This window comes from Lycium barbarum, chromosome 10 (assembly GCF_019175385.1).
Source record: "Lycium barbarum isolate Lr01 chromosome 10, ASM1917538v2, whole genome shotgun sequence".
Lineage (NCBI taxonomy): Eukaryota > Viridiplantae > Streptophyta > Magnoliopsida > Solanales > Solanaceae > Lycium > Lycium barbarum.
Genome location: NC_083346.1, coordinates 6625176 through 6645935, shown reverse-complemented (window position 1 = coordinate 6645935; position 20760 = coordinate 6625176). Strand labels below are relative to the sequence as shown.

Here is a 20760-nt window from a genome sequence, read left to right as displayed (position 1 = left end):
TTTAAAGAAATCAACACATACTTTAGTGATACGCATGAAGCTCTGGCCTTCCTTCAGTTTTTATAGTTATGTTTTTATTTGGTTTCTTATTAAACAATTTTTATCATTAAAATTATTGAACTTTATTAGTTGTGTTGTGCCAGTGAAGCCATGAAACTATTTTTTGTATCATTAAAGTTACTTGATAACTGTTGTAATTAGCCATTATTATATACAGCTAGAATATCTCCTAGAATATTATGTACAGCTAGAATATCTCCTAGAATCTAGAATATCTCCTAGAATAAGGTAATTATATCATTGATAGCCTAGGTAATTACGGCCTAGCTTTTGTATATATTGATTACTGTACATTATGATGAATCAAGGAATTGATTTCCTACATGGATCATGGATCATTGGCTACACTCCAACGGATATTGAGGCTGTCACGATCCAACCCCGTAGGCCGTGACTAGTGCCCGATCTGGGCACCCGAACCCATCTATCAAATATTATCTCAAATTCTATCAACTCATTCTAGTATATGGCGGAAGCCGACAAGACTTTATTTCAAATTTAGGTAATTTCCAGAAAATTTCGGCAGAGTTTCCTTTATTTTACGGACTATCCAATATACCCTGCAAGCAGAAAATACCAACAAAAGCCACACAGGGCTAACCAAGCAATATATAAACATATGCGGACCGGCCGCCTCGGCGTATAGGATCGCCCAAACAACATATGCGGACCGGCCGCCTCGGCGTATGGGATCACCCAAAGGACATGTACATACATCCATACAGAAAGACCCTAACCCACAAACATGTCCACAGACCTCTAAACAGACCGACAGAATCGTATGACGGGACAGGGCCCCGCCGTACCCATGAACGAATATATACAAATGCACTAATAAATATATATACCAAAAGTATAAGCTCCGGAAAGAGAGGAGCACTCCGAATAGCAGAAAGGGTGTCCTAAACAGGTGGATCACCAGGCTGTGCGTCTGTACCTGCGGGCATGAAACGCAACCCCCGGAGAAGGGGGTCAGTACGAAATATGTACTGAGTATGCAAAGCAGAAGGTACAGAAATAAATCTGAATAATAATCGAATCAGATATATAGAAAATAATACATATCAAAATGTTTATTTTCAAAGTATAAATTATGCATAGGGCACTGGAAAATGTGGTCGCCCGCCTGTCGATGGCGCCACAACACAGCATAACACCAGAAAGTTTCAAATCTCCGAATCCCCGGCACACATCACAACACAGCATAACGCCAAACACAGCATAACGCCAAACATAAGTGGAACCCAACCCTCGAGCGAGGAGCACGGTGAACCATAAACACAGCATAACACCGGAATGTATCAAAAAGCGCACGACAACAGAACCGGCGAACGATATCATAGTAGGCACGAGCGGAGTAGTGAGGAATCATATGCATAAAATCATTATTATAAATCCGGAGGATAAGTAAAATAGTCATATTCGAAATCGGAATAATAATTATCACTTTTTGATTCAAAGTTGTCGAATTTACAAAAAGGGCGTCGCGGGACCCACGGACGAGTATAGACCCGAACTGAGCCCGCCTATGAAAAACATACCCATTATACATCAAGCAAACTCCTATAAAATTATTGGAGCGATCCGAGCCTCTATGCGAAAAATATGGCATTCAGAGATTACAAAATTCCTTAAAGTGAACATTTTCTATGCGAATTTCGGAAAGCGATTATTTCAAATACATCATGGTTCATATTTCATAAAAACATACATAAGAGTGCCAAAGAATATATATATATGGATCATAACATGCTCGGATCTCGAATTTGGAATTCCCTTAAAGCTCTAATCTAGCCTATGTGAAACTAAGGCATGCCAAAAGAAGGAAGGTTGCTTTACATACCTCAAACGCTCTCCAATATGATCCAACTCAAGCTAAGCCCAACCTATGATTCGGGCTGCCCAAGGTCTACAAACAAGCCATAAAATGCCAAACATTAGCTAAAGACTTTTTGGGCATTAAATTCCAATTTCGCCCTTAATTCTATAGAAATCCGGGCAGCATTTTCCCTGTAAATAGGCTACCCCGAGAATTTAACTCGCTCAAAATCAACAACAACAACCACAATAACCATCCTAGTAACATCGATAACCAATTCGAAGGGCAAAACAACATTTATAGCTTTCTTTTACATCTTCCCACAACTTTCCAATTATTTGTTTCGACGGCTTACCTTCAAGCCAAAATCGACGCTTATACGCCCACATACTAACAATATTTAAAGACATTCTAAGCAATTCATACAACATTCCCAACAATCCAATTTTTTTCTCCAATTCAGCCGAATTCAGCCCCCAACCCGAGACACCCCTATATCATGCTCCTCATTTCCAAACCATGAGTTGTACCCAAAAATTCACATTCTAACAAAGCTATTCTCATCAATAAATAATTCACATTAAATGTACAATAGCACCCAAATCAGTCCGCAACAATCACAATATCAATTTGAGTTAATAAACGTTTATTTCCAACATAGAATTCACAACGACGACGACTAAAACATTAAGCGATATTAATTCGTCCATTGTCATATAATGTGACCCGTTTCGTCCAACACTACAAACGTACATATATGGATGATTCTCAATTGTTCTTCACCCTACAATGATCATAATAAACTAACTAGGCATTAATTCATAATTTCAACACAACACAACAAACACCCATTTACACGGCTCAAGCACCACACACCCAACTCACTTCCAACGCACTATATTTCATGATATTCATCCTTTTTAACCTACTACTATAGGCATACAAGATTCACAGTACATAAACAAGATGAAATCTTACCTTTGTTATTCACTTCCTTCAATAGTTAGGGTTTGAAATTGGGCACAACTAGTGGTTGGATGACTCAAACAACTCTTCCACGCTACTTAGGGACTTCAATATAGTTGATCTACACCAAGGAATCAATTTTAGAGAAGCTAAAAATGGGGGTTGATTTGCTCTTGCCTTGGCCGAAAATAGTGGGGGGGGGGGGGGGGGGGGGTGGAGCTCTCAATATTTGATATTTTGTAAGTGTTGAAAAATGAGAGAAGATGACTACTTAGTCATCTATTTAGTCCCACAAAATGTCTATATTAACTTTTGCCCACTTAATGTGTTGGACCAATTAAATTTGGCCACACAATGTGTGGGTCCAATCCCATTTACATGGCCACCATGGCATTCTTGTACAACATTTTAAATTCCAATATTATAGATTTTGGTCCCAATTTTTCCTAAGTGTTCAATGCCATCAATTTCATATATAACTTATATCTCAAAATAAAATCAAATGATCAAAAGTCCCGACTTCAAATTCCGGAATAATCTTGGCCTTAAATTATCATAGTTCATCCGGGTTGTTCCAATGTATAAAAATACGGGGCGTAACAGAGGCGGCAATGCATACACTTTCTATCGCTCCCCCGGATGGAAATTGGTATATGGATACCGGTGCAACATCACATATGACCTCGGACCAAGGTACACTCTCATCTTATTTTAATTCGAGCAATAGTAATCATCGCATTGTTGTTGGTAATGGGCATGTAATTCCAATTCATGGTTACTGGAACACTACTCTCTCACCTCCAAACGCCCCTCTCACATTAAATAATGTGTTGCATGCACCCAAGCTCATTAAAAACCTTATCTTTGTCCGAAAATTTACCATTGACAACTGGGTTTCTGTTGAATTTGACCCGTTTGGTTTTTGTGTGAAGGATTTCCAGACGGGAAACAGACTAATGGGATGTAACAGTAGCGGGGAACTCTATCCACTCTCCACCGCCATCCAGGCCTCACCTTCAAAATCTCATTCCGTCTTCACTGCTTTGTCTCCTGATAATTGGCATCGTCGTTTAGGGCATCCGGGAGCCAATACTTTACGCTCTCTTCATAACAAGCATTTTATTGAATGTAATAAGAACAAACAGTTATTTTGTTCATCTTGTCCTTTGGGAAAACAAATTAGATTACCTTTTTATGAATCGATGTCATTCACTGCTTTTCCGTTTGATATAGTTCGTAGTGATATTTGGACGTCGCCCGTAGCTAGCTCTAATGGGCATCGTTACTATGTGCCATTTCTTGATGATTTAGTAAATTTTTGTGGACTTTTCCCATCTCTAAAAGTCTCAAGTTTACTCTCTTTTCACCACATTCCATGCTCTTGTCAAAACTCAATTTGAAAGGCCGATTAAAAATTTAAAATGTGACAATGGGAAAGAATTTGATAACGGGCCACTTCACTTATTTGCTCAAAAACATGGGATGCAATTCCGACTCACTTGCCCTCACACATCTCCTCAAAATAGAAAAGTCGAACGTCACATCTGATCCATAAATAATATAATTCGGACCCTGCTTACTCATGCCTCGATGCCCCCTTCATTTTGGCATCATGCACTTTCTATGGCCACATATCTTTTTAACATTCTCCCAACTAAAGTTCTCGGATCCTCTTCCCCTACTCAACTCTTCTACCAAAAAGATTCTACCTATTCTCATCTTCGGGTTTTTGGGTGTCTATGTTTTCCTTTGTTTCCATCTACCACCATTCATAAGTTACAAGCACGGTCCACCCCTTGTGTCTTTCTTGGGTACCCTTCCGATCATGGGGATATAAATGTTATGACATGTCAAGCCGGAAAATTTTCGTTGCCCGTCATGTGGTATTTGATGAGCACATATTCCCATTCTCAAAAATTCGTACTCCTAACTCTCACATGTATGAATTTCTGGACCATAATGTTAATCCATACATCACTTATCATATGCTACGAAATTCTGGCAATACATCTCCCAACATTCTAAATTCCCTAAATGACACAAGACAGGCCACGTCTTCAGGAGGACCACCTCCAACCGCGGCCAATCCCCATTCCCAGCAGCAGACTGGCCCGCAGCGGGTCAGTCCTCCTACTACTCTTGGATCGATGAGTTCGGGCCCAGCTCCGTCACCTCTGGCCCAATCCCCCCAACAGCTCCACCGCATGACAACTCGATCCCGTAATGGCATTTTCAAACCCAATTTGAAATATTCCTCCAACCTTAACACGGAAACCACTACCTCCATCTCTCCATTACCCAAAAATCCCGTAAGTGCTCTTCGTGACTTAAATTGGAAGAATGCCATGATGGATGAATTTAATGCTCTAATTGAAAATAAGACATGGGAGTTAGTTCCCTGGCCTGCTAATGTTAATGTGATTCGGTCAATGTGGATTTTTCGTCATAAAAAGAAATCTGATGGTTCTTTTGAGAGGCATAAAGCCCGTCTTGTAGGTGATGGCAGGTCTCAACAGAAGGGTGTTGACTGTGAGGAGACTTTCAGTCCGGTGGTCAAGCCGGCATCTATTCGCACTGTGCTAAGTATTGCATTGTCTTATTCTTGGCCCATACACCAGCTTGATGTCAAGAATGCTTTTCTTCATGGCAATCTCTCTGACACTGTGTATATGCATCAACCATTGGGTTTTCGGGACCCCAATTTTCCTGATCATGTCTGCCTATTGAAGAAGTCTCTCTATGGCCTGAAACAAGCCCCTCGGGCTTGGTACCAACGGTTTGCCGACTTTGTCGCCACCATTGGCTTCTCACACAGCAAGTCTGATCACTCATTATTCATTTATCGCAGGGGTTCTGATATTGCATATATACTGCTTTATGTTGACGACATCATTCTTACGGCCTCTTTAGACAATCTCCGTAGGTCTATTATGGCAATTTTGAGTGCCGAGTTTGCTATGAAAGATCTTGGTCCACTGAGTTATTTCTTACGTATTGCTGCTACTCGTAATGCAGCTGGCTTATTTTTGTCACAAAAACAGTATGCCGAAGAAATCCTGGAACGAGCAGGTATGTCACATTGTAGCCCGTCTCCTACACCTGTTGATACGAAGCCAAAGCTAAGTGCTTCGAAAGATGCACCATTTGATGATCCGACTAAGTATCGTTAGCTTGCTGGGGCCGTGCAGTACCTTACATTCACCAGACCAGATATCTCATATGCCGTCCAACAGGTGTGTCTCCACATGCACGACCCTCGTATTGAACATATGGCTGCTCTTAAGCGTATTCTACGCTACATTCAGGGGTCTATTGACTTTGGTCTGCATCTCTACAAGTCTACTGTCAACAGCTTAGTCTCCTATACAGATGCAGATTGGGGTGGTTGCCCGGACACTAGGCGCTCCACCTCTAGTTATTGTGTCTTTTTCGGTGACAATTTGATTTCTTGGTCTTCAAAACGTCAGCCCACACTCTCTCGTTCTAGTGCCTAGGCCGAATACAGGGGAGTTGCTAATGTTGTCTCCGAATCCTGCTGGATCAGAAATTTACTTCTTGAGCTACATAGCCCGATTCAACAGGCGACACTTGTTTATTGTGACAATGTCAGTGCGATATACTTATCAGGTAACCCGGTACAACATCAGCGCACTAAACACATTGAGATGGACATACACTTTGTTCGCGAAAAAGTTGCCCGTGGCGAGGTTCGTGTCCTTCATGTTTCGTCCCGATATCAGATTGCAGACATTTTTACAAAAGGGCTTCCGCGCGTACTTTATGATGACTTTCAGGACAGTCTAAGCGTTCGTCAATCTCCCGCTTCGACTGTGGGGGTGTGATAACTGTTGTAATTAGCCATTATTATATACAGCTAGATTATCTCCTAGAATATTATGTACAGCCAGAATATCTCCTAGAATCTAGAATATCTCCTAGAATAAGGTAATTATATCATTGATAGCCTAGGTAATTACGGCTTAGCTTTTGTATATATTGATTACTGTACATTATGATGAATCAAGGAATTGATTTCCTACATTACTGAACTTCACTTGTTGTATGAGTAAAGTCACAAGTATAATTTAGTTATATATAAAAAAAATCAAGAGAAAATAGAATTTAATCTTCCTTCCAAGGTCGAGGAATTAATTTTTCTTTAGCATTTTATTTATTTAATCTTACACTGTATCTTTCCAATTTTCATATCATTACAATATTTCATTTGATACTTTGATGGATGATTTTGTCTGAATATTGGCATTATACACACTATTCTAACTTTCCAATGGTCACTTTTAAATGCTTATTCTTCTACTTTGCACAAAACTTTCTTGTGCTTAATAATTTTGACCGCAAAATTGTCATAATGTAAAAGAGCTTTTTCCATTATTTCAAACTATTACATACATATATTGGAAACACTTTACTTTAGTAATTTTTTTGCTTCGGTTGCTAATTTAATTTTAAGGAGGTAGTTATATTCCATAATTGAATCAATTACTTTGCTATATACCTTAATTCCTATATCTTTTCAGATTTTTCATTTTCCAATTACCACATGGAAGATGGATTGATTTAGAGTCTCAAGAGTTCCTTCTGGATACAATTTTATCCTTTTTAAATTTGTCATGGGAAGGAGTTTAAGTTTTTAAAATTATATTTATTTATAGATACATTGCCCCTGGTTATTTCTACATTATATTAATTTTATCATCTAGTCTGTAGGCATTTTAAGTATCACAAAGACGATCACCGAGGAAAATAGTTGGATAGATGAGACCCTTACACCCTTCACTTGAAGTTTTGCTCATTGAGCAAACAAGGTCCAAAGTTCAAGACTGTCCAATTTCAAGGTCATTCTTGTAAACCACCTGGTCAGGAGGGTTTTCTTGGGTCCTAGGCACATTGGAGAAACCACTAACCCTAACCAACGGATTCAAAAAGCACTACACTAAAAGTGTTCTTTATATAGAAGGAATTTAACAACATAAAAGAAATATTTCACTTATATATGCCGTACTGTTCTGGCGAAGGGGATTCAATTACACCATACATTAGTTCTACCACTGCCAACACGTCTAGAATCCAAATTAGTCGAACCAATGGAATTGGTTCCGAGTACAATAGGTATACACTAATACCAAGAAAAAGAATAGTAGTATCACAAAATCGGATGAAACATAAGAAACATGCATTCGTGCGAACGTACATACTAGACAAAATAATAAATAAATCACGATATAAAAGAAAAGGGGCGGTTGCAATTTGACAATAAAGTAACAAAAATTGTGAAAAACAGAAAGTAAGTTGCACTTAGAACAAGATGCATGGAAGCACTATTTGCTTACAAATTTGCAAATATTGAAGCCAGAAGGCAACGTATATCAGATTTGCAGAGGAAAAAAATGAAGGGGTTTTCCCTTTAAATTATTCCGATTACAAGACCATAGAACAACAATTATAATAATAACATGAAAAATTCTTGGGATCAAATGGGACTATAAAGGATGAGAAGCTGAGTTTTGTTGCTTAATTCAGATATCTTTGAATATGGAAAACAAATCGCCATTGATGTAGTCGTTATCGACGAGGCTGACCAAGAAGTAACTGCTTTGAACCTGTAAAGAAATAGCAAATGCATCACACACAGGCATTTTGATAATATTTTAAGCTAAAGTTGAAAAAAGAATATGTGATATAAATTTCACTTGAAAAAAAAAAAAGTTAAAAGCGTTGTGAGGTGAGAACCATGTTATCACTGGAAGTACTCCTCAAGCTAGTTTTTCAATATTTTACGAGCGCTTCAGATACTAAAGTTCAGTATTTGCAAATGGCCAAACATCAACTTATAAACGATGACTTCAATATTTACAAGTGAAGTCATGTCCAGCCGTCTGGCCATGAATATGGTTGAAACTTGAAAAAGCGAGCATTTGAAAGGGAAGAAAAAATCAAATACTTGAATAAAACATGGCCAAACGCCTTACGGGAAAAAAAAAATTGTTAAATCGAAGACTTAAGACAAAAAGAAAGTTAAGTGTATGAAAAGAAATACATACTTGTTCAAGCAATTTTCTTGATGGATCAGTCTCTGGGTACAATTGAGCCCATCCTCTTGACCAGATTTCAAATGCCTCATCCTTCCATACCATGAAGCTGGTGGGGTCCACGACTGTCGGTTGTATAATTTCCTTAGCTGGGAAAACTCCCCATGTCACCGCGTTCACGTCGGTTTGGTTGACGTTGGAGATCCAGTTTCCTTCCTTGTTTACAGCCATGTAGGTTAGGTAAGGGAAAGACTTGCATTTTTCAACAAGGGTGTTCAACTTGTCCTTAGAGCAGAAGAACTCCAAGTAAGCCTTTTGATAAACATATCCACCAGGGCCACCCCATCCTGCAGAAAAAGGTCAATAAGCCGGTCAATGAAAAGGTTGCTATAACCGGTAACAGAAAAAAAAATATGTTATTCATCCAGAACCCCTTCAAAGTCAGCCATACATGTGCAATACTTGTTTTTTTTTAGCAATAGTTGAATCTCATTTAGAAACTATTTTTTTTTCTGGACAGTTATGGACTAGTTTATTAAATTGGAGATTTTCTCAACAAAAATAAATTTCAAAAGACAGAAGCCTAGGATTTAAGTGGAAAAGAGTAGAGTGGCAGTGAGAATTCCACAGAAACATTACATTTAAAGCAGGAAATGGAACTACATGCGTCCGTTTGTACAAGCATAATGCTTATGGAACTGCAGTAGTTGTCAAAATATGCAGAGTGCACGGAGATATTTATGAAACTTGAGTACCAAGAGATATCTACAGGACTCGGACAATAAGAATTTTTCCCCATTACTCAATATGGCATAGGGCATCGAGGAAAGTTCTATTCATATATTTATGTTTATTCATTTAACTAGCAACATGCGGTTCATTCTTGACTGCTGAGATTTTGAGAAAAATAAGGGAAATCCACATTAACTGGTGCTTTATTAGGGGTAATAGGAGAGTATTAGAGACTGATTCTTTATTTTTTTCACACTTTTGGAGGACCTACAATATTTCAGTTAGTATTAGTGAGTAGATGCTCTTTTTCGAGAAACATATTTTTGTCTACAACTCTATTTTCTTCTGTATGTCATCTGTTGCTAAGGCACTATTCGAGCCTTGTAATGAAGGACAATTGTATTTGTATTGATAGGAAAAGTTTAATCACATAGATTGATATCAGAGATCATCACATTTCTTGCACTAAAACTTAGAAACAAAAGGAAAAATAAAGAAGGGAGGGAGGTTTCGGAAATACTCTAAATAACAATTAAGAAAAACACATTAACACACTTTAGACATCTATTATCCCCAAATAATAGCCTGTTTGGCCAAGCTTCAAAAATCAGCTTATTTTGAAAAGTGTTCAGTTTGTGTTTGGCTAATCAATTGGAAAAGCATGTTTTAGCAGCAATTAGTGTTCGATCAAGCTTTTTAAAAGTGCTTCTAAAAGTGTATTTTCTCAATTGTGGGATTACACTGGGTATGTTGTTGCTTTTCAAAAAATTACTTTTGAGGAGTAGCTACTTTTTTCAGCTCCTCAAAAACAGTTTCTGCTTCTACTCAAAAACTTTTTCTTCTCCTAAAAGCTTGGCCAAACACCTCAACTTTGGAAAGAAAAAAAAAAGCGCCAAACAGGCTATTACACTTCTAGGTTCCTTCATTTGAAAGTAAAAGAAGACAAATGATTGCGATTGTGTGCAGCTGGAAGGCTTAGGAACCAAACTTACCAACAGAAGGAGAGTCGGACTTCTCAGCATTAACTGCTGGTTGGCTGTTAACAGTCAGGAAACCTTTCGTATTGACATGACCTAACTTTTCGTTTATGATCTTCGTCTCTGGCTGAAGACCATCTAGTTCAGACCACGGGCAGCTCTTCAGCTTCCCAAGACAGTAGTCCTTAAATCTCTGATGTGAAACATTTGTAAGTACCAAGCCTTCGGAATCAGCCTTTGGTTTTGATAATAAATGAATTGTATTTGAAAATCATATATACCTCGTAGATATCTTCCACGCTATTCAAAGCCACAGCCCATTCCTCTTGAAGCTTCTTGTCTCTTGAGCGTGCGCGCATGAACTGTTGAGGTCCAAAAAAATTGTTGCATATAACAAATTACTAAAACAACTCCTCAGATAAATGACAAAAAAGGCTGATGGTATCTTCGTTATGTTTTATGTATTTTTTTTCAAGGCATAACTAGACATATCTAAATAATGCCATTTACCAGCCGAATGATGAAGAAAGGAACTACCCTAGCATTAAAATGGAAGCATAATTTAGGAGGACAAGAAAGCTTATTCACACGCTTGGAAAATATAAATCAAGTGTCCAGACCTAGACAGTTCCCACAGTATTTCAAAAAGAATATTAGAAGTTCAAATGAATTTATTCATAAATGATTTATCTAATTATTCCCCAGAGTAGTGTGTTTGGCCAAGCTTCAAGAACTGCTTATTTTAAAAAGTACTTCTTGTCAAAATTGCTTTTCGAAAGAGTACTTTTGGAGAAAAGCAGTTTGTGTTTGGCTAATCAATTTGAAAAAACACTTTTACTACTACTCAGAAGTAACAATTTGTGCTTGGCCAAAGATCCAAAAGAGCTTCTGGGAGAAGCTACCATTTTTAGCTTATACTACTTCTCAAAAGCACTTATTTTTTTCCCTTAAAAGTTTGGTCAAACACCTTAACTCCTTAAAATGGGTTTTTTTGTAAGAAAATAAGCACTTTTGGCTTCTAAGAAGTTTGGCCAAACAAGCTATATTACATACAAACAAAACAAGTTGCAATTACCTGATAGTCGGTAAGTGCTCCATATGATGGATTATGAGCATTGCCCCATCTACCATGTGGGTATTCATCCCAACCTAAGGTCCTTGAGATGTAGCTCTTTGGACGATTTGCCCTACCATCATTGACAACAACAGATCAGATTATCATCACAATATAATAGTTGTAATTCTGACATTAATTTATGTCTCTACGTACCAGAAAATAGGACGAACATCTTCCTTAACACGGAAAATATTTGTAGGACGTCTCCAAGGCAATGGCCTAGAAATTTTGGACTCTTCTATTAATCCAAGATTCTGCATATTCAAGACATCTCACAATTAGAAATCACGACTATTTCATTAATTTCAAAGTAGAAAGTTCAAAAAGTAAGAGAATAAACCATCATAATAGCCAATGCTGATTTCTCCATGTTCAATGTATAAAGATGCAAGGTCTTAATGCCAGTGGCTAAAATCTTTTTGCACATTTCAGTTCCAAGGTGAATTCCATAGGCTTTGACAGCCTCTTCGTTGTCCTTAATAGGTTCCAAGGCAGCCATTATCTCTTCTGGAATCTACAACATAATTAAGAAAAACTGAGTGACTAACATACAAATAAACACAGAGTTAAAGTTTGTACTCCAAAAAATGGGGATAATACCTTAGTCTTGCAAAATCCAGTCATGCGCAAGAAGCCCTTATAATTGTTAATGGGCATGATACCCGGAACGATGGGACAATTAATTCCAATTTGGCGGCAATCATTGACAAATTTGAGGAAAATATCAGTATCATAAAAGAGTTGAGTTACAATAAGATCAGCTCCAGCATCAACCTGTAGAACACAAGTTAATATAAGTACCTTCAACTCATAAATGAATCAAAAGCAATCTAAAATATTCCCCTTGAACAAACATAATGCTCGGAATAGACTACCTTTCTTTTGAGATAAGCAAGGTCATTCTCATATATCTCTTTTGTAGCTATTCCATTAGCAGGAATAACATCAGGATGTGCCTCTGAGAAAGAATCAAATTAGTATTCAGTAACAGCACACAAACAGCAGAAAAAAGAACTCATTTCTGCTTCAAAACTGTAGTGGAATAAGTAAATCATGGTCCATATTTGTCCAAATAAATAACTCAAAGCCCGAGATAGTAGTAGCCACCAACCTGGATAACCTGCAACAGTTATTCCAAAGTAATCCCCATACTTGGCACGCATATGCTTCACCTAAAATCAGAAAGAAAATCAATTAATACCAACACCAATATTACACCAACCATAACATAATCTCTAAAAGCTTAAACTTTTCGAGCGGTCACACAAGTTAAGATGGTATCAGACTGGTCCTGTGTTCGAATCTCATCACCACCCAAAAAGCAAAAATATTCCAATAAATTGGGTCAAGAATCAGGACAAAATGTGAAAGAACATGCTTAAACATAACATAATTGAGTAATTAAAATGTGTGTTTTCTCTAACAGCTTGAAAGTTGGGACATGTCGAGGCATAATATAATTAGGGGTCGTTTGGCTGTAGGTTAAGAAGTGAATTATTCATGTATTAAACTAGTACCATGTTCGGTAGCATTTTAGTTGTTATGTATAAAATTCAGCACACCGAAAACGATGTTTGGTTACCAGTTTACAATCCCACATAACTAATAAATGTATAAGTTATGAAGGAATCTATGTATTATATTTTATGTAGAATAGAAGATGAAATAACTAATACATGAATAACTAAATCATGCATAACTACCACTTGCATTACTAATACCTGCATAACTATAACGAGCAACCAAACCACCCCTTAAGGTTTAAATGAGATGGGTCACATAAATCAAACAATTACAATATCTTAATGAACAACTTTACTGCTGCTCCAAGGCTCCCCTTCTTTACGCCGATACTTTTAAATTTATAATTCTTTGCAAAACATTAAATGTATTTTAGTCGTTCTAACAAAAAAAACATCTTACCAATATTTTTATTATCAACCGCAACAACTGCTTCTTAACAGTTTGAGCACTTCTATCAAAACACGTAACTACTTATTTATAAAATCAATTTCAGCACTTAAAAAGTGTTTTACAACACATCAGTTATTTACAATCAGCTAATCCAATCAGGCACATAATATAAACAAGCAATTAAAAGAATGCCCTCTCTAACAGCTTAAACTTTTAGATAAGCTGGGATATGTCAGAGACATAATATAATTAAGGTTTAAAAGAGATGGGTCAGCATAACTAGCACCATGTTTGATTGCATTTCGCTATGTGTAAGATTCAGCACACCAAGTACGTGTTTGAGTGCCAAATTACAATCCCGCATAACTAATACATGTTTAAGTTATGAGGGAATCCGTGAGAAGATGGAATAACTAATACATGAATAACTAAATCCTGCATAACTAATCCTTGGATTACTAATATCTGCATAACTAAACGACAAATGAGATGGGTCACACAATTCAAACAATTAGAATATCATATTAGACAACTAGAGTAATTACCAGATCCAGGGCACAAGCAAAACCACCTTCAACCTGAACAAACTTATCTTGACCATGTGGTGGATCACCACGAAGAGCAAGAACATTTTGAATACCATTAGTCTTAACAGTATCAAGAGCATGATCAATCTTCTCAACAGGCATATTAGTACATGTCAAATGCATCATAGTTTCAACACACACCATATTTTGCATCCTTTTAGCAATCTCAAGTGTTAGATCTGCTGTAGAACCACCAGCACCCCATGTTATATCACAAAATGATGGGTTATGTGCAACCATTCTTTCCATTCTTTCAAACAGATTCTCAACACCATCTTCAGTTTTTGGTGGAAAGAATTCAAAAGAAAATACTACCCTGTCATCTTTTGCTGCTTCTTGAATTTTCTCAATTACCTTCATTTTTATTTTTATTTTTGAGAAAATGGGGTTCAAGATTGGGTAAGAATCTTGAAAAAGATTGAAGCTTTGGTACAGAAGGGCAAGTGAAGAAGTGAGGTTAGGAGGATATAAATAGAAAGATTGAGAAAGTTGGTATGTGAGGGGTGGTGGGGTACCACTATACCAATAACAAGTAGACCAGAAGAAGCAGCTATCCTGATCCAAGATCCAACAACCCCCACAATGTAAAAACTATAATCAAGAAATCGTTTTTTAAGATTTCAAGTAAAAATTAATCTTATATTTTTAAAATTATTTTTATTTTTATATAATTAAAAGTTATTAAGTAGCTTTTATTTTTTAGACATTTAATTAGAGGTAAGTTAATAAAAATGCTTCTAATTTTTAGGGAGAAGTTATTTCTTAGGGGGTTTGTATAAGTTAAAAAATTATTTATTATAAAACGGAGGGAGTAGATTGTATTCTTTATGCTTCAATTTATGTAATACACTTTTATTTTTAGTATATTTCAAGAGAATGATATATTTTTACATTTAGAAATAATTTAACTTAAAATTTCTCCTTTTACCTCAATGGAATGATTTACCGCCATACAAATATCTATGTCTTATTTTAGACCATAAGTTTTAAAAAAAATTCTTTCTTTCTTAAACTTCATTCCTAGTCAAACTATATCGCATAAATTAGACGGAAAGAGTACTATTTTCATTAAGAAAAGAAAAAAAATCGAAGGCTATATATTATTTCATTAAGGTTAATATGAAAAATTTAAAATTAAATCATTTTCTGGGGACAAGTTTATTTTTGTTATAGCCAGCTGGGAAGCAACTTCACGATCCAGTGAATTCCCTAGAATCGGAGGACACAAGACGAGCTCCAATTGAAAAGTCTGGGCATCCACTAGAAAAATGCATAGACAAGCTTTTCTTTTTGATGATCATATGGGTCAAAAAAAATTGTTAAATATAAAAACAGATAAGATCGACTAAGAATGAAAGAGTATCACGTAAATTAAAATCAAAATAATAGTTATCATTATAGCATTTTAAATTTTTACTAAAAAATAAAAAGAAGAAAATATTATCATGAAGTTTCATCTATAAGAATTGAAACACCGTAGCAATAAGTATTATTTTTCAAAGGCATGGCTGAGGAGATATTTCTATGCAATATTTTTCCTTTTACCTTTTTCTATTTATTAATTCGGGACCTACTCAACAACCCAAGGTACTCCAACCTCCATATTGACTCTTTATTTTAAATTTGTCCAAATGAATGGATCACAAAACTTTGGCCCCATGATTCAATAATTGATTAAAAAATTTCCTACGTAATTAGAAAATTGTTTTGCATCTGCCTAGAGCACAAAATGTGTGAACTCCTCGTGTCCAAGTCAGTAGAAAAGTTATCCAGATTTAATATTTAACTTTTGATTATAGTTTAAGATTATTATTAGATTGGAGCTTTGTTTGGTTAAGGGAAGAAATGAGAATTTTTTTTTTTTATCACGGATAATATTAAGAAAAGAGTCTAAGAGAAAGTTGCTCAATTTCGAATAATAGAGGAAAATATTTTACCATTCCCCTTTTAAATGAGTATTTATACATTAACTCAACAATCGACTAAATTTTCATTTCAGTACTACAATTTTATTTGAAATGATTCTAAATATTGTATATGATTTTAAATATTATTACTTGATGTCATTTTTAAAATTAATACTTAGATTGGATTATCATATAAAATTGGCAATTACTTTGAATAGGAGAGAATAACTTTTGTACTATTTTGATGTGATATTTTTCCTATTAAGTATTTAAGTTAAATAAATTCCAAATTTCCTATTTAGTCAAATGTCATCATGTACGATGAAAGCAAGAATAAAAAGTTAGATAGGATAGTTTAGCGACACTTTTTCGGGTGTCGGTAGATCGAACCGTTAAATTTTGAGAAAGTAAACACAGTGAGGGTTTTAGATCTCGGGGAACCTAGGCTTGTTTTGGTACGAGAATAAGGGATAAATAATTTTGAGATTAAATTTGAGATAATTTTATCTCACGTTTAGTTGAGATAAAATTGCGGTATAATTAATGTCGGAATTAGTTATCCAGAGAGTGTAATGTTATTTTATTTTTGTGAGAGGATGGAATAATTAATCCCGGAATAACTTATTTCCGATCAAATGACCCCTTGGTATTTTTAATTCCTCAAATATAGATATTGGTTATGTATGTATAAATAGTCTATTACTTACCACCAATGAATAGTAAATACTTCTTCAGTCTTTGGGTATGGAATAGTCATTGTAATGGAGCGGTTTATCGTATAATGTAAAAAATTTCGGCATGAATTCGAACATAATACGGTCGTAATATGATTATAGGACACCAGATGGAACAAAAAAGATGACGGCATAAGATGATTTTTAAAGTGAGTAACAAACATGATATTTATAAATCGATTGGTTGCTCATTTATGTAATTTTGAATTTCGTTTCTTTCACGTTTTCTGGTTAAAAATTTCTTCTCCTTATTTACAATCACAAATAGAAAATATAGAATATTTATTCCCTAAAGTTCCTTTTTAAATCTTCTATTTACTATTTAATAATTTTCGAAAAGCTATTTTTGTCGGTGATGTATTTACATGCCGGCGGAGATAGCTGTGGATCTCCTTCAAGGAACCAATGTCCAATTTAATCTGAATATTTTTGACATTCAAATATTTCCACGTCACAAATGATTGATGGATGAGGATCCATTTTTGTCACTTCTCATTCTAAACTTGAAAATCATACGAGCTAGTAAATCCATGAATGTTTTTTTGTTCCTTATATCATATTCAGTTTTTTTATTGAAATCTCGATTAATTTGAACTGCACATTATAAGTCCCTGTAAAGAAAAAAGTACTCCCTATTAGGATTTTTTTCATACCCAAGATTCAAACTCGAGATTTCTAATGAAAATGGAGGATCTTATCCATCTTATCACAAACTTGGTGTAAATTGATAAAAGTTTCTCGCATAATTGTGTTAATTCAATTCTCACTATTTATATTCTTTTTTGAGTTAGTGACCAGAATGGTCATTCAACTTATGATAATTGATCATCATTGTCACTCAACTTGCGGGGTTTGAAACCAAACTCCTCCTCAGGAGGATAGATGGGGTGATTCGGGTGAGATCCAATGTAGATCCAACTTTCGATTCACTCGTGGGATCCGGGCGATCCGGGGGGGGGGGGGGGGGGACCACCACGGCTCCTCTCTTCTCGAGAATCCAACTGCGGCTGGTGTCTTTTACACATATGGATGAAGTGAGGGATTCTTCCTTGGTTATTTTTCACGAAAATATAATTTTCGATACCTATCTAATGACATGACGGCTATAAATTTTTCGGAAAAATATTTTAAAAAATTAATTCTTATACTTATTTAGGACCGAACCTATTCTAAATCCGACCCAAATGTATCATAATTTATGTACATGCAGCAACATTATGCCATGCGTCAGTATATAACACCATTATGTACACATCTTAAGTTCATCCTATTTTCGATTATACACCACAAGGTTTTGATAGTACAATCTGTCTTATACTAGAGATGTTGACCAAGAAAGTGAGACCAAATCAAGAAATTAAACATTAATAATTTCCGAGAGAGTGAGAGAGAGAGAGACCCGACTGATGTGTACAATTTTAATGATGCCCACGTCTTATGATATTTACACTTACTCGCTACAAGGTTTGGATTCAAGAAAAATGGGACAATTTATCATGGGATAGGTGAACTAATAAAATGAGGTCAAACCCAGAAATTAAACATGAAGGATAAGTTTAAAAAATAGATAACAAAAACATATCCAGTATAATTTCACCAGGCAGGGCTTGGGGAGAATAGAGTGTACGCAGACCGTACCCCTACCTGACGGATAGAGAAGTTGTTTCCGACCGACTCCCGGCTCAAGGAGAGATGAAAGAAGAGATGAAAAAGCATCAATAATTATAAATAGTAATAGCAGCAAGATAATAAAATATCAGAGTGAAAGAAATAATCGGATAGCAATAGAGATCTAATAATAAGCAGACGTAAGTTTAAAAAAAAAGAGACCAACATAAAAACGAGAAGTACTGGTTTGCAAAAGTGGATCTTAGTATGGAACTAGTGTAGAAATGGAAGGGATTTTGGAAAGTACTGGACTTGGGTATCTTCAGAATAAGAATTATATCATTGTTTGACAATTTCGTTTGGTCAATTAATTTAATAAAACACTTTTGAACAGTAATTAATGTTTGACCAAGTTTGTAAAAAGTGCTCTTAAGTGTATTTTTCTCAAAAATGCTTTTTAAAGAAAAAATGTTTTTGGGCAGAAACTATTTATGTTACTCTCAAAAAACACTTATTTTCTCCCAAAAGTTTAGACAAACACATCACTTTTTTAAAAAAGTACTTATTAATAAAAATAAGTACTTTTGAAAAAAATAAGTTTGATCAAACAGGCTATTAGTTTATGGCTAAGGGCTTATGCTAAGCTAATTAGCTAAGGAGCTCAGAAGGGTGTTACACCCCGGAAAAATTTTCCGTTAACATACAGTAAATAGACTAATGAAGGGCACGACGTATACGATGTTTTGGTAAGTAAGAAATAACATTTGATGATTCTAAATGAGATTTCAAAGACGTTTGAGGTAGGAGATGAAAGTTGTTAAGGAAAGCAAGGTATATGTTGTGTGTCGAGCAAGATTTATAAGTATCGAATTAATGATGGCTTAAGGATGTTTTGGAGAAGAGTTATAATGCCCCTTAGATTGTTAATGAAGTGTTAAACAAGTGCTAAGAAGGTTCCATAAGGATTTGAGATCAAACGAAGTGACGAGAACAAATCGGAGAAAAGATAGATTATACGACCAATTATACGGTCCGTATAATGTTATACGGTCCGTATAATGGTCCGCAGAATTGTCACAGTGAAGGTCCCTCACTGATGGGATTATACGGTCACTTATAGGGACAATATAAAATTATACGGACCGTATAATGTGTCGTATAATGGTCACAGAAGCGAGAAGTTGATGGGGTGATTTCACGGTCACTTATACGGACCGTATAAGTGTCCGTATAATTTCCCGACGGGTCAGATTTTCCAAATATAAATATAAGACCCCATGTTATTATTTTCATTTCCCTCACTTCTCCACTTCTCTCTAACCCTTTAGAATATTCCACACACTTCAAGAATCAACTTCATCAAACCAATAAAATCAAGTGTATGAGACACATTAAAGTTCATCCAAGCCAAGGAATTCCAATGGAAGTGAACTAGGGTTTGGTGCAAGAGAAGTATTTTCACTTAAGGCTTATTCCTACACTATCTAAGGTAAGTTTTATGATCTTTTCATGTTGTTTAAGGTATTGAGAAGTTGAAACACTTGGATTGTAAAAGGATATAGAAAATGGGTCACAAAGATAGGAATAATGAGATTTTGAGTAGTAGTTTGGAGTGAATCATGTATATTGATATGTTGTAATTGTAATTATGTTATGAATGACATTTAGAACAAGGGATAAGCATTATATGTGAGAAAACGCAATAGTGAACTATGACCACAATTATGAAGGAATTGAAGTGAAATTGTGAAATGTGGATAATGTAGATGAATGATGATGGTTGTTTATAATATTGTGAATGTTGTTATGGACGTTTGGAAGTTGATATGTAAAATGAGGAAAGTTGTACAAACAAAGGAAATGCTGCCCAATCTTCTCTAGCTTTAGTAAGCACATTCATATAATCGATTGGCTAATGTTGATGCGAATTCTCTTGAAGGTAGAAATGTGAGCGTTGAAGAAGAACAATCAAGCGATAGAATTGTTAAACAAAAGAGGTATGTAAGGCTAATCCTTTCCTTCTAAGGCATGACTCCTATGACATGAATCTTCCTATTTTTCCCATGATCTTCCTAAATATCGTAAATTATGAGTCCATGACTATAAAGAGCTACATACGCATATGATGAAGAAAAGAGATACGATACGAGCATGATAATGACGATGATGAGTTTAAGTATAAAGAATCCTAGAGCAAAATAAGATGTCCATGAAGCTAATGATCCTAAGTATGGTTCCATTGATGCTTTTCTTTGTGTGCACTCACATTAAAATGTTAGTCCCTTCAAG

The 20760-nt window shown here is 35.7% G+C and overlaps 1 protein-coding gene and 1 long non-coding RNA gene across 2 annotated transcripts; both read right to left on the bottom strand.

Moving 5' to 3' along the window:
* Positions 1-632: 632 nt before the first annotated feature.
* LOC132612594 (uncharacterized) lies at positions 633-3012 on the bottom strand. Its single transcript, XR_009571899.1, has 3 exons — positions 2858-3012; positions 1904-1969; positions 633-997 (listed from the first exon to the last, which is right to left on the bottom strand). It is a non-coding gene; the product is annotated as an uncharacterized LOC132612594 (long non-coding RNA).
* Positions 3013-8172: 5160 nt separating this feature from the next.
* Positions 8173-14680, bottom strand: LOC132613592 (probable methylenetetrahydrofolate reductase (NADH)). The gene is made up of 11 exons (XM_060327681.1): positions 14181-14680; positions 12833-12893; positions 12597-12679; positions 12322-12495; positions 12062-12235; positions 11875-11975; positions 11680-11791; positions 10886-10966; positions 10620-10797; positions 8908-9242; positions 8173-8466 (listed from the first exon to the last, which is right to left on the bottom strand). Exons 1-11 carry the CDS (start codon positions 14580-14582, stop codon positions 8383-8385), a joined length of 1785 nt encoding a protein of 594 aa, XP_060183664.1. The 5' UTR covers positions 14583-14680; the 3' UTR covers positions 8173-8382.
* Positions 14681-20760: the final 6080 nt, after the last annotated feature.